Source organism: Truncatella angustata (genome assembly GCF_020726525.1).
Source record: "Truncatella angustata strain MPI-SDFR-AT-0073 chromosome Unknown BKA67scaffold_3, whole genome shotgun sequence".
Taxonomy (NCBI): domain Eukaryota; kingdom Fungi; phylum Ascomycota; class Sordariomycetes; order Amphisphaeriales; family Sporocadaceae; genus Truncatella; species Truncatella angustata.
Genome location: NW_025763383.1, coordinates 2470647 through 2492719, shown reverse-complemented (window position 1 = coordinate 2492719; position 22073 = coordinate 2470647). Strand labels below are relative to the sequence as shown.

The window sequence follows — 22073 nt, the reverse complement described above, 5'->3', positions numbered from 1 at the left end:
GCCCAGCCAGCCGGACTCAAACTAGCACCTCCACAGCGCTGCTCAGGCGATCGCATCTGTGGGGATGATGGGGTCATTCACTATAAACCCCCACGGGCCGATTGTGCAGGCTGTCCAGTCACTTGACCGCACATCGATGGTCCCCCCCAAATCATGGGGCCTTGCTGACTGGGAAATCCAGGGTCACAAGTTGGCGAAATGGAGGAGAATTTTATGCTTGAAAATTTAAGACTTTCGAATATTACGGTTCATGGTTAAGACCTCGTTCGACGTAACAATACAGTCTGATCCCGTTCAACACGCCCAACGCCTATTCCCGTCGCCATCCGATGCAGTGATAAAATAAATCCATCCACATTTTCACTTCCAATCCCCAAACTCCAGCTCACGAAAAGCTTTCATCCAAATGGGCGCGATTAATTTCCAAAGAATCATGAACTTTCATGTGTGCAGTTGACCCTAGGTCAGTGATGAGAAGAGGCATTTGCTAAAGAAGTACTGCTTCATCCTCACCGTCCTTACTACCATCTTCCTCCTCATCCCAATCAAGATCATTCTCGATTGCTGATGCCTGTCTTTGAACCTCAGCAAGGCCGCTGAGTTCGCTGACATACTCTTTGTCTTCGAGTGCACGTTTCAGGAAGTCCCACCCATCATTCCTGTACGCATCGAGTATCGGCTTGCTGCAAGCGCTACAGGAAGGGTAAGACTCGCCCTTGATGACCATATTGTTGAAGTCGGCCAAAAAGCCGCGAATTTGATGAGGTACAAGGCCGAGAGCATGGTTTGGTGGGTCGCGCTGAAAGGATCTCCCACCCCCGTCTGCAGGAACTGGTGCCGGAGCATGTGCACCTTCAGGGTGCTGTAGTATACTGGTCAAGAGTTCGACAAGGAGCGCAGATGCGATCGCCGCGACTCCAGGTCTGGTGACAGTGCACTGTTGATCGAGCGTCAAGTCCTTCTGTGAATCGCCAGGTGCGACTACATCATTGCAGAAATAGCAACCAAGAGTCTTTTCGCCTTCATTCCTAGCTTCGGGGCCATGCCTCATGACCACATATGTGTCAAACCCAAGCGCTGCATTCATGACAATTTTGCCGGCGGCTTTGCCCATGACCGTGGGCAACCATCTTGATTCTCGGCTGTCCATGAGTAAGAATATGGCGTCGTGTGAATCGATGAGTGCTTTCAACTTTTCGAAATCTTGCTTCGTCTTATCAGTGACAGGATGTCCCAGCATGGGTACCGACAACACGTGGCCCTCGCTCTCGACACCAGGGTAGATTTCCTTGACTGATTCTGCCGCTCTGGTAGCCTTCGGCGCACCTCCATTTAGACAGTCTTTGTAGTTGAAAAGAGGCTGACGTACGGGGTTCGAGAATGAGACCGCTCCGTAATCCACGAAGGTGATCTTTCGCACCCCCCATCCCATGAGGTTTCTCGATACATAACTCCCAAGGGTACCGGCACCCAAAAGCAAGCATTTGGTGTTCTTTATGATGTCCAAATTAAGCTCAGGTGAAATGCGCCACTTCATCAGTTTAAGATTCAAGTCAACAGATTGGTCCGCAATCCTTGTCGGATCCATCGACTCTGCCAAACTGACTGATCTTGGGGCTACTTTACCAGCTGGGTTACGTTCCCAGCCAGTGGGTTTTGGCATATCAGCAGTTTCCATTGTCTGCACTGCATCCATGGCAAGTGGAAGAACCAAACTGCGTGCTTCGTGTCTACGTGATTGTATATCACGGTAGCAGAGTATTTGAACTTTGGTGAGGTGGAAGCGTTGCCGGATCAGGACTAATAAGTTCCGTAGTGGCCAGGCGGGATGTTCTTCGTAGTTGGACGAGTCGACGAAAGCCACGTATGTATCTTCTTGGGGAATGCCGTTGAAAAATCCCGTTTCAAAGTCGCGGAGTGACCCGACCTCCCACTTGTAGCCCAGGTTCGCCTCATCAGGCATGTCAAGAGAGGAGCGCAATGCTTCGGCATCATGACCTCGAACCTTCTTTGCCAGGAAGAAGCCGTATTCCCTGTTGTCGACGCTATAACGCCAAGTGCCGATGCGTTCAACTAAAGCCGTACTCTCGTCTGCCGAGAAGCGACCGATATCACCAACTCTTTTCCACAGAGGATCTGATGGTAAAGTTGGAAAACAGAACCAGTATGTCATCCGATATTTCTTCAAATCCGCGTACGAGAGAATGACGTATGAGGCAAGTAACGAAGGTACCGAATATATCGTGCCATCCTTGATAGCATCCCAAATCTGCAAGTTGTTAGTTAAGGACATCGGAACCTCGGAATGCTCCAGAGACGAACCTGTCTTGCAGCATTTTGTATGACCTCGCTCTTGTCTACACTCTTGAACGCGTCTAGAGTATTAAGATTTCGAATTATTCCTTCAGCCCGTACTGCGCCCGCTGGGACACTGAGTACAGCACTTGTCAGCATTGGATCGCTCGCGCCATATTCGACTCTCAACACATCGAATTCGGGCGACTGGAGGGAGGCGACTCACTGGTGACTAGTCAGAGCGCTACCCAGAACCTGCATCTTGACGGAGTCGTCTGGTGCCACGCCTGGTCGCGGCTCGTAGAGTCCCAGAACGGGCCGCGCAGAGTCGCTGAGCTTGTCATGTTCGAGCTTGGATGAGAAAAGCGCAGAGTAGAAAGGCAACTCAATCTCAGAGGAGAAAGTCGCAAACTTGAGGGCAACGCCATCTTTCGCAGCCGGCTTCCCTGAGGACTCGGCCATGTTTGTGGAGTCGGTGCAACGGTGGCAGCGTTCCAATACAGTTGCGATGGCGTCGATGCCTGCAAGTCGCTGATTCGATATTGTGAGATTTATATATATATATCACGCGGCTGTTTCGATTCCAGAGGTGAACCCCAATGTAAAGTCGCAGATGTTGAAGCGAGCTCGTCGGTGTTTGGTAATCACGACCGCGGGGTGAGCAATGCGGGGCAGTAATCTTGGGCGGTTGGAAGGCAGAAAGTTATGAGGGCTGTGGATAGTTGATTTCAATACAAGGTGGCTGTTTCGAGAGAACCTTCACGGTATAAGACACGTCCAGATTATAGTGAGCGTTCAAGACATGGACGAGGAATGTCACAAGGCAGATACCTTCTTGTCCTCGTGAACAGTAGAGTCATATGTGAGCTGTCAGATCAGCTTGATCAGCCTCCCAGATGATGCAAGTGAAGCTTGACAGCCCCATCTTATCCCACTAGGCCGCCTGCAGCAGGTGGGCGGTGGGCGGTGGGCGGCAGGCAGCATTGGGCCCTGATTCCGCTGTCTGGAGACCCATTTTCGGCTGCTGGCGAGCGGAAAGGCCCGGCGGTTAAATGCCGGTAGTGGTTGCGACGCGTCCCTGGCCTGTTCAGCGCGCTCCTGCGGATCAAAAATAAAATATAAATTACAGGCCTTAGGGATTGCTTGAGGAACACAGCTATATACATAACAGTGGATAGAAGTATAGATATCTCAAAAGGGAAACTTTGGGTACCTTGCTGGCAATTGACTAAACGCCTATATCCTCAAGAAGCCATTGGCTGTCGTCACAAACATGCTTATCGGAATTGTTGGCGGTAAACCAAGCGGCCCCCTTTTCACTCATCTGAACGTCTCACTAACACCCGTTTACAGCAAAATGCGCCGGCAAGACCACTGTTGCTCAGTACTTAGTAGAGCACCACGGCTTCAAGAAGCTCGCTCTGAATACCACTGAAGACCGACTCGTTGAGAACGGCATAAATGGGAATACCGACGGGTTTGTTGCAACATCAGAGCCTTCAGCAAACGCACCAGGGCTAAAGAACCAGCCCTCCTACCACCAACCCAGGGTCTCACCACCCGTTCAAACTTTTGGCAATGTCACAGCCCTTCTGGACTACGTAACGAAGTCGTGGCGGTCTCGTTGGGTGACTACTTCTATTCCTTCAGAAGCAGTCTTGGATGCGCTCTCTCGCAGGCCGTTCTTCATCCTGCTCTCAGTCGATGCGCCACTGACAGTGCGCTGGCACCGCCATCAATCCCGATCGACGCAGCCTACGTCCTTGGAGGACTTCGTCACAGAGTCAGATGAAAACCTGTACTCGCCCATCAACGGCGCAATGACCCTAATGTCACGGGCAGCCGTCCGGTAAGCTTGGTTGCTGCACCTTTGAACAGAGACCATGTTGTGAAACCTGCCCCCTCGGTTTTAGGACTCACAGCCCAACGCCGACTCACATAAGCCTCTAACATGTATAAACAGGCTCCTGAACACTTCTTCGGATCTGGCTCACCTCTATGCAACTCTGGGCAAACTTGACCTGACCAATGCCGACCGCCTGCGTCCTTCCTGGGACGCATATTTCATGTCTCTTTCGAACCTCGCTGCTCAGCGTTCAAATTGCATGAAGCGGGCTGTCGGCTGCGTTCTGGTGGGACCTTCTAAACGTGTCGTCAGCACAGGCTACAACGGTACACCTCGTGGTGTCCTCAACTGCGGCGAGGGTGGTTGCAAGCGATGCAACTCCGGCGAGTCTTCGGGCGTAGGATTAGCTACTTGTCTGTGTCTCCACGCAGAGGAGAACGCGCTACTCGAAGCTGGCCGCGAAAGAATCAGGGAGGGCAGTACGCTATACTGCAATACGTGTCCATGTCTGACGTGTAGCATCAAGATTGTGCAGGTGGGCATCAGCGAGGTTGTGTACAGTCAAGGATACAGCATGGATGGGGATACAGCAGAGATCTTTCGAAGCGCGGGAGTAAGATTGAGACAGTTCATACCGGTAAGTTTTGCGCTTGGCAAATGACGGCTGCAATCTTTGTGAGAGATATCTATGCTAATCTAACTGAATTTTATAGCCAGCGAATGGATTGATACATCTCGAGAAAATGGAGTTGTATTAGGAGGAACGTCATTCAGGGATGAACTATTATCTGCCATTTTGGGACCAGCATTAAGACAAGTAGAGTAGCGAGCAGAGCAGCGAGCAGATACTGGCGCTCTTGGATGGTTGGTCGAACTTAGGTAGCAAGACGTACTACGTGAGCACGTCCAAACGTGAATGTGTTGCAATACGGTGCACTGGACCTAGTCTCTACGTGGGAGCACGGTCTGGAAAGCAAAGCTTATAATGCACTCGAGGAATTTGACATCAGCGCTGAGACTACGAAGAACCATCTGACTTGACATAAGACTGTGGTCGGCGACTGGCTTGGGAGTTGCATTACAAGATGATCCAGTCACAGCACCATGTGAAGACTGCAGGGTTACTAATTAACGATGGCATTGTATTAGGGAATTAGAGTACAATCTGCTTCAGTGTCTATCGGGTCAGGCAACCCCTTCCGACGACTATCCTCCACAGAAGACCCTTTGAGATTGGACCGACGAGTAACCAAATATCCCAGTCAAGGGTTTAGTGGTTGCCATCGTGAAGTCGGCGCGCAAGAACCCAATTAGGTACAATTAGGTATCTCAGGTCAAGTTGTCGTAAAGAGTCGTTCGACTGACGAGGTCGAACGTAGGTATCGCATTTCTCCTATAACACCCCTTCTTTCCTTCCTTGGTATATCCTCCACCACCACGATCAACCCCGGGCCGTTTCCATGACTTGTTTGATTTAAGCACCCTGCTTGCTGGCCTTGCGGGCAGCGAGCTTCTTGTGGATGAACAAACCAATCAGACCGACAGCGACGACGAAAACGATACAGAACACGACCATGACACCGGCCTCTCTGGCGGGCCAGCTCTGCTCACGCTTGGCGATGGCGCCGAAGGCCTCGCGGGCGACAAGGGCAGTGTTAATGGCAGGCATTTTGAGGTCTAGACGGGGACGTTTTAGTACAAGAACGTAACAATAGCAGAGAGAGTTCATCAATGAGACGCCAGTTCATGGGCTCAATCCATGATCGCACTTCAGCGAAGCAACAGTTTTGACTTTAAAAGCCGCATTACACCAACTACGGCCAATCGCGAGCTGGGTTCGGAGTCACCGGTTGGCACACCAATGGGTGTGGAAATCCATCCTGATGATGATCCAAGTGATTCCAAGCATTCTTGCGACCAACTGATCTCGTGTCTGGACACTTGGGAGAGTTCGGCATACCTTTTAAAGGTGAGACTGAGAAGTCGAGTTCGTCTGATACTGAGAGCTTGTCGCGTGTTTGAGTGGAGCTTAGCTCTGTTGTTGTTGTGGGTGATTAGACTCTGGTCGTCGAACAACACACGCCGAGAACAAGATCTTTGGGGATTGAGCGGGAAGAGATGGGCTTCAGTTCAAGACGGGCGTGCTAGAGAGGAAAAGAAGGAAAAGAGAGGTAAATGTTTCTGTAGGTGAGGAAACAATATGTACTAGACCGAGCCGACCACAATAGTGGAGAGCAGGAGCTCGAGTCAAGCAATGAAGAGACGAAAAAAGCTTGGCTATGGGACTGCGGGAGGCGGTAGGGCGCTTTCGCTTCTTCGGCCTGCGCGAATTTTCAAGGTGCACTCGAACGAATCGCAAGGATTCGCTAGATCGCCGAGTGGGTATGCTCCAGGATGGGGACGGACGAGAAATGACGGATATTATCTGGAGATGATTTTTGAGAGATATAAGTGCCATGCGCAGAAGAAAACGTCAGGCTTACCTACCGTCGAAGCGCTCAGGTCGGATGGGTCAAGGCTGGCGGAACGCGATCTGTATAGGAATAAAGGGGTCTTGGATTCGGTGGAAAAGAGACGTCTCTATCTAGGTTGTAGGACCGATGCAATGAGGATGAATTCAATTCCAATGGTCAAGAAGACGTCCAAAGATTGCGGAGCTCACTTGTGGATGGGTGAATGTCCGAGCATCCATCGAGGTCTTCATTGTTTGTTGATACGCTAAAGCAACATGCAGGTCCAAGCTTAGTATTGCGGTACATGCTGCCCCACACGTCTTCGGCGTCTGCACCATGTATCTGGAAGCCCTGTTCTACCTAGTCGTAGCTTCCGAACGTTAAGATTTTTCTTACGATAGCTGCACAAAAGCCGAATTGCGAGTCAATTGCTTGCATATGCGTAGTTTAAGAATGCTCGAAATCTTCGGCAGAACACGCAGCGGTCGAGCCATTTTCATTCCTAAATGTCGCAGCCTAGAATACCAAGTTCAACCGAGTCCTTGGGATTTGAGGATTTTAGCCTTGTGAGCAGCGACAGTTCGATAATGCAAAGCCAAGGACGTCACTCTCGCTGCAGCCAAGAACAGGCCACCGATCGACTCCACTTGCCATTTCCCTCAGCAACCATTGCCCAAGGACCGCCCGACTGTTGGCTCAATTTCCTACGCAGTACTACTGTGCGTGACCGAGCTTCGCCATTGCCCAATGGGAGAGGACGGCTCGCCTGACCTTCCAAAGTCTTGTCATTCGCTCTTAAGCTTTCTGGTCTCAGAGCCCCCAGACTCTGGGAGGGTATCCCCAGTCTTGGCATTCCTGTCTTTTAAGTCTTTCAACAAAGTGTCACGGCATGTACGAATCCATGACGTACTCGCTTTGAGTATCCTCTGGCAATAACTGGTCCAGGAGACTCTGCTTGGGTGCACTTACTCTCGCTTATACTAGGTTCTACTGTGTACTGACCTGGCGCCTTGCAGCTGGGCTGGCCTAATGCTCTCCCCCACGAAACTCAGTTTGGGGAATCTCTGGGGACCATCGCTTCGCACAGGCTACTTGAACATTGTCGCATATCCAGCAGCACCATCCAGCGTACAGTATGCGATCACCTGGCAAAGTAAGTTCCCACCGCTACAGCTGAAATTCGTGACGTATATGGATACCCAGAAGTTCAATTTCTAAATGCGTCTTGTCCTGTATACAGAAACCTTGAATGCTGTCAAACGCTTGCTTTGCGAATCTACCTCTTTACAGCTTGGCCTCCTCCTTCACCGTACCGATCTTCAACTTAGGGCCATACTTCTCCAGAACATTCTTCCCATGATACTTCCAGAATTGTTTCGTTGAGTCCTTGCCGGCCATGCGCTTGAGGATTTTCGAGCCTCCGGGGTGTTCATCGATGAACTCTGCAGACACATATCGTGTTAGCAAATCGTCCTTGCTGTCCCTTGCGGGATGATGTAGGCCTGTTGCAGGCACCTGAACATCGCGCGATGGCTGCACTCACTTGTGACATCGTAGACGCCGTCTTCAACGATAATATAGATGCCCGAATCCTCCGTCTTGTGCTCCGCAACCTCCTTCTTGGTAAATGACTTAGACATTATGGGCAACGTCAAGACTCCGTATTTGTTCCGACAGTTCTTTTGTTTGATTGTAGTATAATTTCGCAAGGGCAATTCTCGCAATGTGGCAAGGCTTGTGAACTCAGATGTGTTGCTGATTTGACCAGTTCATTTGCTCGCAATGAGGATGACAATGCGACTCGTGCGATTCGAAGAACCTCGGCACAGCTCATGTCAGGGATCAGGTTTCCCCGCGTCATTGGCCTCCGGGCGCATACATTAGCGCCGAGATGAAAGCTGCCGCAAGCTTTATGACTGTGCGCAGCGGAAGCTACTTCGCGATATCTGGGAAATCGCATATTGTGAATAGGTATATTGTGTTTAATTTTGAGCGGTTCGACCGTTCACACATTCCATATTGTTATTATTAAACATGTCATATTATCTCATATTACACCAGCACGGCACGATTACGCCATATCTCTACAATACTTATTGCCCCCAACCAGGCATGCAAAGGATTGCCACAACGAAAAGCGCTTCGTGACTTGATCTTCCTTGACAAGAGCTTGTTTGCCTCGTATTTTGCCCCTTGCATGATTTACCAAAGGCCATGAGAGCACACCCTACTCTATCCTATGGCCTTGGCTCAGAGCTATTCGAAACATGTCAGCCCAGTTAGCAGTGCCTTGACAGTCGCTTTCGTTTCTCTTCTCCATGGCCTTCGGCAGCCACTCTCTGATCTTCTCTATTCTATTGTGATTCTGTACATGGTTAGCATGCTGGGCAGTTCGCTTGAATCCAATCTGCACTTACGGAAGGATGTGTACTCATCCACTCTGGTGGCGAGCCCTGGCTATAATGTTCCATTCTCTGCCAGAACGAGAGCGCCGCTTCCGGATTGTAGCAGGCCTCCGCCATCATCATAAGCCCAATATAATCTGCTTCGGATTCCTGCCTTCGCCCCATAGGCCTCGAGAACAAGAGGTCGAGTAGCGTTCCTCCGAAAAGTTGTGTTCCCAACAGCGCACCTCCCCACAGAGCGGTGAGAAGCACCACGCTGCCGAGCAGGATATTCACACCGATTTGCCCACTCATCCGCTCCCCAATGTGTTCCGCAAGATTGTGCGCAATCTCGTGTCCCAGCACTGCGGCCAGGCCGTCTTCGGTTTTTGCGATGGGTATGATGCCGCTGAATACGAACACCTTCCCGCCAGGCAACACAAAAGCATTCGCCTGGCTCGGGTCGTCGATAACACGCACCTCCCAGGCACTGTCTTCCATGCCCGACACCGGTATCAGTCGGCGCATAACTCTCTTCACCATTTGTGTCCGCGGGTCCCAGTCGCTTAGGAACCGCCCGCCCTGCCGCTCGACGTCGTAGATGATGCGCTTGTACTGCTCTCCCGACACAGCCTCAACAGTGCCGGGGCTATAGCAGTTGAATCGCTTCCGGCCGCTGACTGGCACGGTTTGTAGGTTCATGAAGTAGAATGTTACCGCGCCGAGCATTGAGAGGACGATGACGGTGTGCGTCGAAGGGGAGCGGACGAAGCGCCGAAAGCCGTTGTTCGTGAAAATGGGCTTCGCCTTGCGTAGTTGTTCTTCGGGGTCGTGGCCCTGCCATTGTCGGCGGGAGGTCTGCGAGAAAGGTCGGGTGGGCTGCGCGCGCCGAAGTGTGAAAGTTGTTATCCTCGAAACAGGGAGCCTTTGCTCTGTTCGCTGTATGGGAAAGATTCTCGTGGGATTCGAGATCTGTGTCCGTGCCTGACCAGTGACTCGTGCAAAGGCGCGTCCGTGCCTCGCGAGTGAAGCCATCGTGGTGTCTAGCTCCGGGAATACACGTAGGAGTGCCTGTCAAAGGCACCCCGCGATTTAGATACTGGATACAAATGTTGATTTGCCTGACTCTTTGGGGTCGTTTCGGCACATACTAGTACTTACTTAGTCGGGTTATATGAGTACAGCCATAAGCAACAAGCTGTTCTTTGAGTCGGGGAATAAACTGTAAGCTACGGAATGGTCAAATTCACATAACAAGAGTTTATGGTTTCCAGAAAGCTTAGCTCATCTAGGACCGCGTTCCACATGTCGGGCGGAGTATGCTATGACTTCATACTTTAGTGCGTTCCACTGTAGAACTCAGCCCACAGTACTTAGCGTTCCTAGCAACGTATGTGGTTTTTACGCTGTAAAAACGTTACACTTAGACTAGTAAAGATGCTAACCAAGTGATCTCTGTTCAACCAAGTATATCTGGGGGTTCTTATCGTTACACTATACTACAACACCGAATTTGCAATCGTTGTTCGTTAAGCAGATAAGACATCATTCATAGCACCGATACTGGCTTAGAGAATAAGACAACTATGGCACTAGCCCATTGCTGGGGTGAAGTTGACAATGATTGGCCATCACTACTTACGCTCAATCCAGAACTACTAGGTTAGGGCATCTTTTGACACTTTCTATAACATGTCAACTATGTGACGGCTATGGCAAATAAGAGGTAGAACACGATGTCTTTGCACGAAGTTGGAAGATTGGCTGTTACCGCCTCGAGGACATCCGAGTTAACTATTTCTTTTGATGAGATCACGGATTGCCATGTCTTGGGACAATGATGCCGAGTTTCGTCCCACGAGAATCATCCTGGTCCCTTGACAGGACATCGTGCCGCACCATCCAACAATGAACCTCTCCTTTGACGAAATGCTCTGGTTGCGGCTGCGTCCTGAACTCTGCATCTTCTGCTGACGGCTCACCACTAAAGCCGACCAGCAACAGCCTCGCGTCATCGAATGAGCTACCAACCCGTCCCAGGCTCTCAACCTTTGCCACATCGGCATCCAGCTGGTCCCGAAACCTCTCGTAGCTGCCCTCGTTCTCGCCAACGTTTTCGCACCTTAGCAAAAGTGCTATAGTGCCTCGATCTCCATCCCGCGGCTCCACTAGAATGTCGACTTCCTCGTCCCCTTCATCCCAGAACTCGGACATGCCATGCGTAACCAGACAGTCCGGGATGAGTTTTTCGAGAGCCATGAAAAGCTCATATCGTGCCCAGTATCTCCAATCCGCGCCGACCCAGAAACTCTCAATCTTCTGATGATTCGCAGATAGCCATGATTCGATGATTGGAACGACGTCGGGGTATACGGTGGCCATTTTGGTTAAACGCACAGGATATTGTTTCGGGCTACTCTGAAAGCTCACAGGATAGACTGCCAGGTTTGAGGTAACTATTGCGCCTCAATTAATTAGACCAGTCTAGTAGAAACGTGCCCTCTTAGGAGCAGTGACGTCAGTTAGCTCTACAGTTAGTCTCGATCTGGGGAAGTCCTAATAATTGCAGCTCTAGCGCACACGTTCGGCAGTCATTCTGGCTCCAGTGATAATGCTGGCGAAGTATTTTGGATCTCGTATCAACTAAGTGTAGTGCTACATGAAGTGATGTGGTGGCCTAGCCACCACCCTGCCCTCGTGACCATCAATGGTCGCCTACTTGCAGGAAGACCATCAGGACTGCAGCGGACCTGAGCACATTATTAGCGAACCACGTATGATGAGTCGTGCCAGATGCTCACGACACCAATCATAATATTTCCAACCGGGCATGTTCGCGATGTTGCCAGTGGCGTTAGCAGGAGAACGGACTCAACAGTTGCTTGATTACTGCCACCAGCAAACCCATCTCAGACATCATCATCGTTGCGGAAAGCAGCCGGGCACAGTAGGGGCGGCAAGAAAGCTAAGTCGCGTGGGCAGGATAGTGGCAGTGATTCGGACAAAGACGACCGCAAAGAAAAGCCGGATGACACTTTTCCCAGAGTCCAGCGTAATAAATCGAAAGAATCAGAGATCCGTGACAAGACATCAGGCATCCAGCTGGGTTATAAAGGGAGAAAGAGTATTGACTTGCCCAGCCACGTCAACTGCGCTCCTCCTAGAAGCCGTGGGAAGAGATCAGAGCTTCACGACAAAAGCACCATCGCGAAGCAGAGAAGCGGAAAGAGGCGTTGCTGACACGGCTTTCTGAAGGCTCAATGCTCACCAGATTTGCAGCCAGTGATGCACCATTCCAGCGGGCTAAGTGGGAAATCGTTCATCTCAAAGAGTATCTGGAAGAAGATGTCTATGGAGATATCATCGAAGACCAAGGCACACAGTCACTTTGTTTGGGAAGGAATTGTACTGGTAGTTGAGCAAACAGTCGTTCGGCGTCGTTCCAACCACCTAGGAAAGACATTCTTTGCACATGGTATGACATAACAAGCAATGATGACGGTGTATAGAATAATCATCCAGAGATTCTGGGACGAGCTACCAGATTTATGGGAGAAAGCTCTGTATAGAGCCGTTCTCTCAGGGAATACAGTAACTCCACCGAAAGAACTTTATGATGAGGTGGATAGTTAATTGGAGTATTTGGAAGGGCCTTTTTCTTTTTAATTTATTAAAAAAATTCTCACGGCAGATCTCGAGTCTTGTCGAAACTTCCTCTGATATGCCTCTAACCTACTTCCTCGCCAATTCTGTGAACGCAATTGAAGTACTCAGCAACGGGTATCTAAGGTACGAATGTGCTTCAGTGCATACAACTTGACTGGCCAATAAAATCCCAATTTGACCATGTGATATGGTTTCGCGAAGAAATTAACACGCTCGATTTAAGCATACGGCAGGAGTTCTGCTATGAAATACTATGGCCAAAGAAATGTCGTTGATCATCGCGAAGACAACCACCTGGCCACTGTCAAAGAGGTCCCGGCCTCTGACATGAAACGAATTGGCGTTCACTATGATGCTATTTCACAAGTACACCAGGAATTTGAGGTGGCAGACACGTTTCTAGATCAACGGCTTTTCAAGATCAGCATCGATGGCAAGGTATTAGGCCACTTTCTCGAAGGCAATGTGATACTTGAGATCGAGATGAGCATGGAGAGGTCTGGGCAGCGGCGGAGCCGCGAAAATTGAATGCTGCGGGAGCAGAGGTCTTGCTGTTTGACTACTAGAAGGGTGCAGACCCCTTATCATGTGAGGGTGGAAGAAAGTTGGTTTACGAGTATGTTGCTATCATTTTGATGTTTCTCCTTCTGTCGGGTCTTCAACTTGGTAATATTAGAGCCAAACGATGTGTCAATAACGGAACAAAACTTATATGACCATGTTGTTCCTTAATTCAAGACAGTTCTATATGAGACCATCTCGTCTGACGATATAGTAGAGTGCCCCTAGATATGCGAAGTATACAAATGACGACTGCAACGGGAGTCCACGAGTCTAATGCTGCAGAGCTAAGCTGCCGGGGGGTCAACGATTGGACGTCATACTAGGTAAACGCAAGATCCAAACAATGCTATCATAAAGGATACTACAAAAAGATCATCATAACAATGTCGTGTGGTAATAGCAGCCATTGGACCTTCAAAGCTCAGTCGTGCTACATAACTAGAGACCTGCTATCTAATGTTGCTTATTAGCCCCAAAATTGAAGTGCACTAGCGATCAGCCCGCTATGTCCATGTCGTCATTTACTTGTCAAAGGGCCTATCCGATATCGAACTCTCGCTGTCACCACCTTATCCTTACAGGCTAAGCCTCCTTTTTTTTTTTTTTGGGCACTCTCTTCTATTTCTTGTTAATGACTTCCCTCCAACCCGAAGCCTAGCACGCGATATTCGGGATGAGGGATGCCACTCCGCTGCGCCTCCCTCCTGACGGGCATCCGCCTAGCCCAGAACCCGCGAGCTCAATGGCCGGCCGCGCGGACCTCGCAACAGCATCTTGCAGCAGCACGCGATCACCGACTCCGACGGCCCTTCCACACCACCTCGCCCCTCCGCGATGACAAGGCCGACATCGACCGGGCTACAAACCACTACGAGACTCTAAAGATCGCACCCGGCTCCACGCCAGCCGAGATCAAGAAGTGCGTTTCTCTCTCTCCCTCTCTCCCCTTCACTTTCTAGCTCTCAAAAGTGCCTTCCTAACCATGGAACCGCAGATCATTCTACAACCTCTCCAAAACACACCACCCCGACCACAACCGCTCTGACCCCTCGGCCTCGACCCGCTTCATGCGCATCTCGGAAGCCTACGACACGCTGTCCAAGCCCGAGAAGCGCAGCCGATACGACCGGGACGTGCTGGGCCTCAGCCGCAGCGGCAGCAGCAGCAGCCCGCCGGGGTCGTATTCGTCGTCGAACCCAGCGGGGGGGCGGGCGGCGACGGGCCTCTCCCGGCGGCGCAGCGCGTTCCGCGGGCCGCCGCCGAGCTTCTACCGGCAGGGAGGCTGGGGGGCACATGGGGCGAAGCGCGGCGCGGCACACGACGAGAGCACGGGGGGCGCGGCGTCGGGGGGCGCGGGGACGAGGGACCACCACAACGACGGGCACTGGGCGGGCGGCAACGCGGCGGGCTTCGGGGCCGGGGGCATGGGGCCCGGGCAGGACCCTTTTGGACACCGGGAGGATGTGCCGCACTTCGACCGCGAGGGCCACGAGAGGACGGGCCGCAGGACGGAGGAGCACCGGACTCGCAGCTGGCACACGAGGATGGGTGGTGGAGGCGAGCGCGTCGACGTCGAGCGCGACGGGGGGGCGACGGGTATGTTCTTCGTCATCAGTGGTGTGCTCATGTTGAGCTTCTTGGGCCCCTTGATCTGGAGTCGGGCTTGGAACAGTAACAAGACGAAGACGAATAGGTCACCAGCCAGACCATGAGAACATTGGAAGCTGGCATTGCCGCATAGCTTGGCTCCCGTTGTGTAGTATAGGGCAAAGGCACCGTACATAATCACGAGAATCGTGTATAACCTCATGAATAGCTTTCACGCGAACAAAGTACGAGTCAAGAAAACATCAAGGGCGCTTCCCAAATAATCTATTCTACATTCAAGAGGAAATTCGCTAGAATGCAGATCTATCTTGAGGTGTTTGTAGTACACATGCGAGGAAAGGGGTATAATGTGTCCAGGTACCTGTCCAGCTTCCTCGACATCAAGAGAACCCTCTCTGAAAACTCCTTGCACAAACCATTTGCTTAACCCTCGAAGGTGAAGCTGACACCGACCTTGTGGGTGGCCTGGTCGAGCTTCTGGGTATCGAAAGAACCACCAAGGCCCAGGGTGACACCGGGGCGGAGGAGGACGTTGTAGGCAACGGCAGCGACACCACGGTCGTTGATCTTGGCCTGTTACAGATTGTCAGTCAGTTGCTGAGCACATTGCGAGTCACACATGCAGAGATAAGAACGTACCTTGGCGAAAGAGACGGGGTCAAGGCGGTACTTGCTGGCGACCTCGAGGCCGACAGTGTTGCCGGTCTTGGAGTTCCAGGTAGCCTTGGCACCAGCCTCAACCTGGCCGTTGACCTTGTGGTAGTAAGAGGCAGCGAAGGTGCTCAGGTTGTCGGTGGCAGTGATGGAGGTGCTGTAGCCGAGACCAGCGTAGCCGAGGGCGGCGCTGTAGCCAGTGAGGGCACCCTTCTGGGCGTCAAAACCGGCAGAGGCACCGGCGAGGAAACCCTCGTGTCCAACGACGGCGTCAACGTTGGCGACGGGGCCCTTGAGGAGGTCGAAGAAGGCACGGCCGTGGAAGATGTTCTGCTTGAAGTGCAGGTTGAGCTTGGCGCCGCGAGCCTGGCTCTGGGGCAGGAAGCTGAAGACACCCTCAGCCTTGAGGCCCTTGGCGATGCTGTCGGCGAGCTCAACCTTGGACTCCAGAGCGTTGGCAGTGTTCCATGTCTGGGTGAGGGTGAGGCCTGTTCGGCGGTAAATTGTTAGCAGTGTTGAGGGGTAAGTATCGTTCAGCATGATGGCAAACTCCAAGGGCCAGGCGCGAGGGCCGGGCACTGTTATCCTTGACAGCGAACATGAGAGGGAGGTTGGTTTCTTTCTCGATCTCTTTTGCCCGCTGCTTTTCGTCTTGCTTGATGCTGTTCGAGATGAAGATTCTGTGGTGGATGATTTACCGAGCGACTTGTCTGAGTATTTTCCCTCCAACTGCAAGCACAAGAAATCCCATGGTCAGCCATTGGTCCCAGAAGAGGTTGATAGGACAGTCCCAGCAACGCCACACCCATCCCTTGGACCTTACTTGAAGGTTACTGGGGATTGAATGGTTGACGCGCTCTGAGAAGCAGTGTCTGGGGTGGGAGAGGTCAACTTACAGCTCCACTGGTGGCCTTCTCGTGGCTGCTCTTTCCGGTCACCTTGAAAGCAACATTGTTGGGGGTGTTGCTCTTGACCTCAATGGTACCGGCGGACAGGTGGTAGAAGTCCTTGTTCAACAACTAGACGATGGAGTAATGGTCAGCGCTGACCGAGTGCAATTGCGGAAAAAGCTTCGCGATAGCCTCATGCGGGAAATTTCGGGTTGGAGTTTCAGAGCCGAAATGTTGGGGGATAGCTCCAGCGCACGGCGCAGCGGGCTATGGAACGGAAAACTTACGTCGTTGGCGGACTTGGAAATGTCAGAGAAGGCAGGGACAGACATGCTGGGCAAAGAGTCGAAGGATGAGATGGAAATAGAGTTGAGAGAAGAAGATTGGGTTATGAAGATTATGATTGTATGGAAAAGGTGATGTTTTCCTCTACTGGTGAAATTTGTTTTCTTTGGCCGCCAGCGGTAGCGGGAGCGGTCGCAGTCGCAGTAGCGGTATGAGCCAGCCGCAGACCCCCCAGCCCAGCGGCCTGGTCAATGCAATGCAATTGGCACTGCAATGCAATCCCAACCCAATCCCATCCAATTGCACTCGAGTGTCACTGTCAGTGTCAGGAACCAGTCTGTCAAGTGACGATTCAGCTACTATTCTGGACTAAGGTTAGTTCCGTCCAGGGCTGCCTCCAAGGGTTCCGCTTCTGCTTCCTCTTGAACCGCGAGAGCGAACTTCTCAGAACGAATCGCGACCCCTGCGCCCATCATGTGCAGTCATTGCACCAATCAACGTCAACATTGACTGAGATTGCGAATACCTAACCTTGGACTAGTTCCTCATATGGGTGTCTGGAGGACAGACGTTATTCATGCCCTGCTTAAGACGATGCCACAACACCGCTTGCAACACAACGTCCACAAGTTTCAGTGCCGCACAGATTGAATTAGTCTTTGTCACATTGGTGCTTGCGCATGCCATGTTGAGAATACAACTGGTCATTTCATCTCATTTTATTATACCATGTACCGAGTACCTGACCTGCTTTGGTTCGTTTCAAAACAAAAGACCCCAGCATAGCCGTGCTAATCCGAGGGTATACGAATGCTTCAACCCGAACCCCTATATATTGAAGTGGTATACCTGATTCTATGCTAAACAACACTTTTTTTTTTTTTCATTTTGCCGTGCACCTTGCTCTCCCTATGTAAGCCTCCCCACCTCTTGGCACGCGTCGCTCATGCGCTGTCCTCGTACTTTTGCGCGTGGATCGAGATGGCTCTACCACTAGGGTCGGACTGCTTCGACCAGGTCGGTGTCCATCTCTCGACCGTCGATGCACAGTGGGGAGGGAAATGCTCGTCGAACATGCAGCGGTACCAGTAAGCCTCCTTGGTATCGGGAATATCGCTGCCCCACTCTGGCTTGGGGTTCTTCATCATCTCGTCTGTCACGTGTAGCTCGGCGTTGTCCTTCAGGCCGTCGATCCAACCGTATCCGACACCGTCAGAGAACTGCTCCTTCTGTCTCCAGAGGATCTCATCGGGCAGGTATGGCTCCGTTTCCGGCTCGTCCGTAGTATCGAAGGCCTTGCGCAGGATGTACTTCTCCATCTTCTCCTTGGTGATCATCTTCTCCGCAGGGTCGATGTTCATGCAGGTCTCGAGGAACTAGAGAATGTCAGTATTCTGGGGTATAATTGCTACGGTGCTTTGTACGTACCTCCTTGTCGAGGAAAGGCACGCGAGCCTCAAGACCCCACGCCGATGTTGACTTGTTGGCACGCAGGCAGTCTGCAAGGTGCAAGTTCTTGACACGGCGGACAGTCTCCTCGTGGAAAGCCTTCTTGTCGGGAGCAGCGTGGAAGTACAAGTATCCACCAAAGATCTCGTCACTTCCCTCGCCACTGAGAACCATCTTGATACCCATAGCCTTGATCTTTCTCGAGAGCAGGTACATGGGCGTCGAGGCACGGATTGTGGTCACATCGTAGGTCTCGAGGTGGTAGATGACGTCGGACAGAGCGTTAAGACCGTCCTCAATAGTAAAGGTCATGACATGGTGCTTGGTGCCGAGGAACTTGGCGACCTTCTTGGCGGCCTCGTTGTCGGGCGAGCCAGGCAGACCAATCGAGAAAGAGTTGAGTTGAGGTAAGAATGTCATGGTCGAGAGCTTGTTGTCGTCGTCGATTCCAACCAGACCCTCACCCTTGTCGGCGTCGGCGTTCTCGGCCTCGGCGTTGGCAGCTTCGGCCACAGCTCTCATGCGCAGGGTCTCCCGCTGGGCAATGGCAGCCACAAGGGACGAATCAAGGCCACCGGAAAGCAAGACACCGTAGGGCACCTCGGCCATAAGCCGTTTCCTGACGGACTTCTCCAATGAGTTGCGGATGGCCTTCAAGTCAAGAGGTGTTTCGGGGACCTTCGAGCCATCCCACCACGATGGTTGGAAATACCTGTGGGTCTCACCAGTCTTGGAGTCAAAAATATGACCAGGAGGGAATGCCCGAATCTTGTCGCAAACTGTGTGCAAGCACTTCAGCTCAGAGGCAAAATATGTCGACTTCTCACATTTCGAGTCCCAACCCTGGTAAAATGTGGTTATGCCGATAGGGTCACGAGCTGCGATCGTGCGGTCAAGCTTCTTGTCGTACAGCACGAACGAGAACATGCCGTCCAAGTATTTGGGCGCATCAAGACCATATTCCATATAGAGAGGAATGATGACCTCGCAGTCGGAGTGTGTCTTGAAGTGGTAGGGGGTCTTCAAGTTCTTTCGAATCAGTCTGTGGTTGTAGATTTCGCCGTTGACGGCAAGGATGATCGAGTCATCTTCGTTGGTAAGGGGCTGAGCGCCGGACTCTGTAAATTTGTGTGAGCAAACACGGGCTTGTGTGTAAAGATGTGCGCCCAGGCATAGGGCAGGATTACGACTTACCAACACCAACAATGCTAAGACGTTCGTGGCAGAGGACTGTGAAGGCACCATGTTAGCATTGTCCTGTTCTATTGCTCTCAGATGCGAACTCGTCTTACTGGTATCGTTGCAGATCACACTTCCACCTATTAAGCATGGTTAACATACGCCCCCCAAGGATGTATTGTCGATTCGTGACTCACTCCAATCGGGACCTCTGTGTCGGACCCTGTTCAAAACATGTCAATTGAGGTCGCAGACGGTGGAGAAAAAGAGCACATACTGCTTTGCAAGTTTCAAGGCCGTGGGCTTGAACTTCTGCACATCTGGGTGTCTACGCACATGTTAGTTGGTTGTGCTTCTTTCCGGCCGCGAACGAGCGTAAAAGTGTTTGGCGGGGTCCAAAGTGCCCCTCCAAGTCACGAATTGATATTCAAGACACTCTACAGCTTTCCAGGGGGGTCCAAGAAAACGGGTTGTACTCGCCCTGAACATGAAAAAATGCCACACATTTTGGTGTCGGTTCCGCAAATTTCCTGGTGCTTTTGCTTGTACGAGGCAGGGAGGGAAAAGGTCTGGGAGGGCGTTGAATAAGGCGAGCGCAAGAAGTTGTCCACGAACCACAAGCGTGAGGAATAATATGAGATGGGAGGAAACACAAAAGGGCAACCGGGTCCTGAACTTTTACTAAAAGTAGGAACTAGTTCGAATAGGGCCGGGGGAGCAAATCGCCTTCTCTGACTCTGAGTCTTGAAGGGCCTTTCAGGAATTTTCCACTCAATGAGCCCGTCGAAAGTGCTAACCTAGTTGCAGGGCAGAGTCGAGCTTGTTTGCCGGCCGATCTCGGAATAGCAGCTATGACTGGGCCGGCGACACTCTTGATGTGCCGATGCCCTGGGACGAGGACCCTGTCATTATGTAAACGACACTGATAAGGAGCTTTGCCGTGACACTCGAATTTCCTTTTCGTGACGTTGACCGCCTGAGGTTGTCACGCGTGTTTTCTGCAGGTCCAGAGAGCTGTCGAATACCGTCCCCTAAACTTATCGGGAAAGATTGACATCATGCCTGGCCAAGCATGTACCCATTCAGCAGGCTGGGATTACCATAGCACGTACATACTACATACATACATGCTCGACACGACCGCGGGGCAGTATTGTGGGGGCGGTATCTATTTATGCAGGCTAGGTCGGGTATTTCCTTTGCACAGTTGTTGAGTGGCTTCTGCTTGCTCGCTTGCTTGCCTGCGTTTGCGTTTGCGTACTTGTTGTGTGTATAGTCACGAGAGCATAGACATGCCGGTCGGGGGGCGATTCCTTACTGAACCATCGAAATTGTCATGTCATGTCATGTCATCAAAGCCTGCCCTGGTATCCCTATGAATTATGTCATCTATGCCAGACTCCATTCATAACTGCAAATGTAACCGCGGAAAACAACCAGTGCTTGTCTGTCCAGATATGAAGCATCAAAATGCCATCACGAAAACCAGAGAAGTCATGGCATATGGTATCGCTCCCTGAACGCCGTCCTGTATCAATTCGCCTCATATCTCCCATGCCTACGAAGTTTTGCATGCTGCCCCAGCGCTTTGCGACGGCAAATACGTTAGGCTACTGCCCAGAAGTGAAGTGTTTTTTGCCTTTAGTCTAGGGTGCATTCTCCCGAACCACGCGGCGAACTCGTCGCTCGTACTCCACCTTGTCCTTCTTGAAGAGGTTGTAGGCTTCGGCTTGTGCGGGCGACTCGGGATTGGGGTTGTCGAGCAGATCTTGGACACCAAGCGCGATCTGTTTGACCGTGATGGCGGGCTTCCAGCCTTCCTCCTCGTTCAGAATTGACAGGCAGACGGTGCCCGAGGGATAGACGTTGGGGTGGAATAGCGGCGGCGTGAACTTGCCTGCGAAAGCCATGTTAGCCAAACAGCTCAGGAGTAGATTGCCGCGAGGACCGGGAATATACATACACTTCGGGGGCTTCGTGGGATACTCTGAATTCAGAAGAGGGTTAGCACGCGGACTCTGATCTCTGCTCACAATCGCATCGTGACTCACCATCTGGGAAGGTCATGGTCATCTTGAAGACGCCACCCTCCCACATGGTCTTCTCCTTGCCGGGAATGCCGCATTCCCAGGTCTTGAGGTCCATGACTCCATCGGATCGCTTAGCAGGTCTTGCCCAGAAACCAAAAGGATGGTCTTTTCGCCACTGTTTTCTGCATGATAACACAATCAGCTATGGCTGGCCTAACGTCGGAAAGCGCAAGCTCGAGAGTCTCGAATAAGTTGCGATGCAGCCCTACCTCTCCTCAGCCAGTCGCATGTTGCAGAGCGCCATAGTTGCTGCCGCTTGTCTTGCTGTCGCAAAGGTTTTGATAGGTTCGTAGTATTGAAAGCGAAGGATGTGGTCGAGGTGTGAAGATGCCGGCTGTCAGAGGAACCTGAATCGCGAGGCTGTTGTTTGCCGTTTTTTGTAGCAGTAGTGGTGGTGGAAGGTCCGGTAAGGACAGGCAAAGTGGGATCAAGCTTACTTCAGTGAACTGGTTGGAATCTCCACTGGTGCAAGCGAGGGGGCGTCGAGGATGAAATTTGCTAGAGAATAGTGCAAGCGGGTCTCAAAGACTGGCTATTCCGTCGCCACAACGGTCAGCGCCCCGTGGTTGAACAAAAAGGCAGACAGACAGAAAGAAAGAAGATTCATGATGCACCGACTTTCTTCGACGGCGTTGACAGCGATCGTGGGCGGGCTCTAAAAATGAGGCTCGCAAGATCGGCCGCCAGCGCCCACTTTCACTTTCTTGGGG

The 22073-nt window shown here is 51.7% G+C and overlaps 8 protein-coding genes across 8 annotated transcripts; 2 read left to right on the top strand and 6 right to left on the bottom strand.

The window, feature by feature from the left end:
* Positions 1-205: 205 nt before the first annotated feature.
* On the bottom strand, positions 206-3201 carry BKA67DRAFT_561451 (uncharacterized protein). Its single transcript, XM_046102530.1, has 3 exons — positions 2522-3201; positions 2323-2431; positions 206-2269 (listed from the first exon to the last, which is right to left on the bottom strand). The coding sequence occupies exons 1-3, from the start codon at positions 2755-2757 to the stop codon at positions 488-490; spliced, it is 2127 nt and encodes a 708-aa protein (XP_045959942.1). The 5' UTR covers positions 2758-3201; the 3' UTR covers positions 206-487.
* A 367-nt stretch (positions 3202-3568) lies between these two features.
* On the top strand, positions 3569-4899 carry BKA67DRAFT_657600 (cytidine deaminase-like protein; the record flags this gene model as incomplete). Its single annotated transcript, XM_046107141.1, has 4 exons — positions 3569-3590; positions 3649-4144; positions 4259-4778; positions 4855-4899. 4 exons carry the CDS (start codon positions 3569-3571, stop codon positions 4897-4899), a joined length of 1083 nt encoding a protein of 360 aa, XP_045959941.1.
* A 3516-nt stretch (positions 4900-8415) lies between these two features.
* On the bottom strand, positions 8416-10331 carry BKA67DRAFT_561437 (peptidase family M48-domain-containing protein). The gene is made up of 2 exons (XM_046102529.1): positions 9012-10331; positions 8416-8959 (listed from the first exon to the last, which is right to left on the bottom strand). Exons 1-2 carry the CDS (start codon positions 10011-10013, stop codon positions 8822-8824), a joined length of 1140 nt encoding a protein of 379 aa, XP_045959940.1. The 5' UTR covers positions 10014-10331; the 3' UTR covers positions 8416-8821.
* Positions 10332-10790: 459 nt separating this feature from the next.
* On the bottom strand, positions 10791-11360 carry BKA67DRAFT_657597 (uncharacterized protein; the record flags this gene model as incomplete). The annotated part of the gene is made up of 1 exon (XM_046107140.1): positions 10791-11360. The coding sequence occupies one exon, from the start codon at positions 11358-11360 to the stop codon at positions 10791-10793; it is 570 nt and encodes a 189-aa protein (XP_045959939.1).
* Positions 11361-13799: 2439 nt separating this feature from the next.
* BKA67DRAFT_245387 (uncharacterized protein) lies at positions 13800-15156 on the top strand. Its single transcript, XM_046095710.1, has 3 exons — positions 13800-14127; positions 14203-14360; positions 14601-15156. The coding sequence occupies exons 1-3, from the start codon at positions 13889-13891 to the stop codon at positions 14918-14920; spliced, it is 717 nt and encodes a 238-aa protein (XP_045959938.1). The 5' UTR covers positions 13800-13888; the 3' UTR covers positions 14921-15156.
* On the bottom strand, positions 15065-16769 carry BKA67DRAFT_561428 (outer mitochondrial membrane protein porin). The gene is made up of 5 exons (XM_046102528.1): positions 16648-16769; positions 16367-16489; positions 16169-16199; positions 15456-15958; positions 15065-15389 (listed from the first exon to the last, which is right to left on the bottom strand). Exons 1-5 carry the CDS (start codon positions 16690-16692, stop codon positions 15240-15242), a joined length of 852 nt encoding a protein of 283 aa, XP_045959937.1. The 5' UTR covers positions 16693-16769; the 3' UTR covers positions 15065-15239.
* Positions 16770-17543: 774 nt separating this feature from the next.
* On the bottom strand, positions 17544-20055 carry BKA67DRAFT_245270 (uncharacterized protein). Its single transcript, XM_046095709.1, has 7 exons — positions 19754-20055; positions 19551-19601; positions 19471-19496; positions 19387-19413; positions 19289-19324; positions 18074-19212; positions 17544-18021 (listed from the first exon to the last, which is right to left on the bottom strand). The coding sequence occupies exons 1-7, from the start codon at positions 19777-19779 to the stop codon at positions 17590-17592; spliced, it is 1737 nt and encodes a 578-aa protein (XP_045959936.1). The 5' UTR covers positions 19780-20055; the 3' UTR covers positions 17544-17589.
* Positions 20056-20919: 864 nt separating this feature from the next.
* Positions 20920-21607, bottom strand: BKA67DRAFT_534585 (ubiquitin-conjugating enzyme9; the record flags this gene model as incomplete). The annotated part of the gene is made up of 3 exons (XM_046099880.1): positions 20920-21170; positions 21325-21485; positions 21573-21607. The coding sequence occupies 3 exons, from the start codon at positions 21605-21607 to the stop codon at positions 20920-20922; spliced, it is 447 nt and encodes a 148-aa protein (XP_045959935.1).
* Positions 21608-22073: the final 466 nt, after the last annotated feature.

What these genes read in the sequence shown, in the direction of transcription:
- BKA67DRAFT_245387 (XM_046095710.1), top strand. Translation starts at nt 13,889, where the DNA reads ATGCCACTCCGCTGCGCCTCCCTCCTGACGGGCATCCGCCTAGCCCAG. An exon ending in ACGCCAGCCGAGATCAAGAA is followed by an intron (nt 14,128 to 14,202) that starts GTGCGTTTCTCT and finishes ATGGAACCGCAG; the next exon opens with ATCATTCTACAACCTCTCCA. An exon ending in CGTGCTGGGCCTCAGCCGCA is followed by an intron (nt 14,361 to 14,600) that starts GCGGCAGCAGCA and finishes GGCACTGGGCGG; the next exon opens with GCGGCAACGCGGCGGGCTTC.
- BKA67DRAFT_561437 (XM_046102529.1), bottom strand. Translation starts at nt 10,013, where the DNA reads ATGGCTTCACTCGCGAGGCACGGACGCGCCTTTGCACGAGTCACTGGT. An exon ending in GGATGAGTACACATCCTTCC is followed by an intron (nt 8,960 to 9,011) that starts GTAAGTGCAGAT and finishes AACCATGTACAG; the next exon opens with AATCACAATAGAATAGAGAA.
- BKA67DRAFT_561428 (XM_046102528.1), bottom strand. Translation starts at nt 16,692, where the DNA reads ATGTCTGTCCCTGCCTTCTCTGACATTTCCAAGTCCGCCAACGAC. An exon ending in AGAAGGCCACCAGTGGAGCT is followed by an intron (nt 16,200 to 16,366) that starts GTAAGTTGACCT and finishes TTGTGCTTGCAG; the next exon opens with TTGGAGGGAAAATACTCAGA. An exon ending in ACCCCGTCTCTTTCGCCAAG is followed by an intron (nt 15,390 to 15,455) that starts GTACGTTCTTAT and finishes AATCTGTAACAG; the next exon opens with GCCAAGATCAACGACCGTGG.
- BKA67DRAFT_245270 (XM_046095709.1), bottom strand. Translation starts at nt 19,779, where the DNA reads ATGTGTGGCATTTTTTCATGTTCAGG. An exon ending in GGCATTTTTTCATGTTCAGG is followed by an intron (nt 19,602 to 19,753) that starts GCGAGTACAACC and finishes ACATGTGCGTAG; the next exon opens with ACACCCAGATGTGCAGAAGT. An exon ending in ACACAGAGGTCCCGATTGGA is followed by an intron (nt 19,414 to 19,470) that starts GTGAGTCACGAA and finishes CATGCTTAATAG; the next exon opens with GTGGAAGTGTGATCTGCAAC.
- BKA67DRAFT_561451 (XM_046102530.1), bottom strand. Translation starts at nt 2,757, where the DNA reads ATGGCCGAGTCCTCAGGGAAGCCGGCTGCGAAAGATGGCGTTGCCCTC. An exon ending in AGCGCTCTGACTAGTCACCA is followed by an intron (nt 2,432 to 2,521) that starts GTGAGTCGCCTC and finishes TGCTGTACTCAG; the next exon opens with TGTCCCAGCGGGCGCAGTAC. An exon ending in TACAAAATGCTGCAAGACAG is followed by an intron (nt 2,270 to 2,322) that starts GTTCGTCTCTGG and finishes AACAACTTGCAG; the next exon opens with ATTTGGGATGCTATCAAGGA.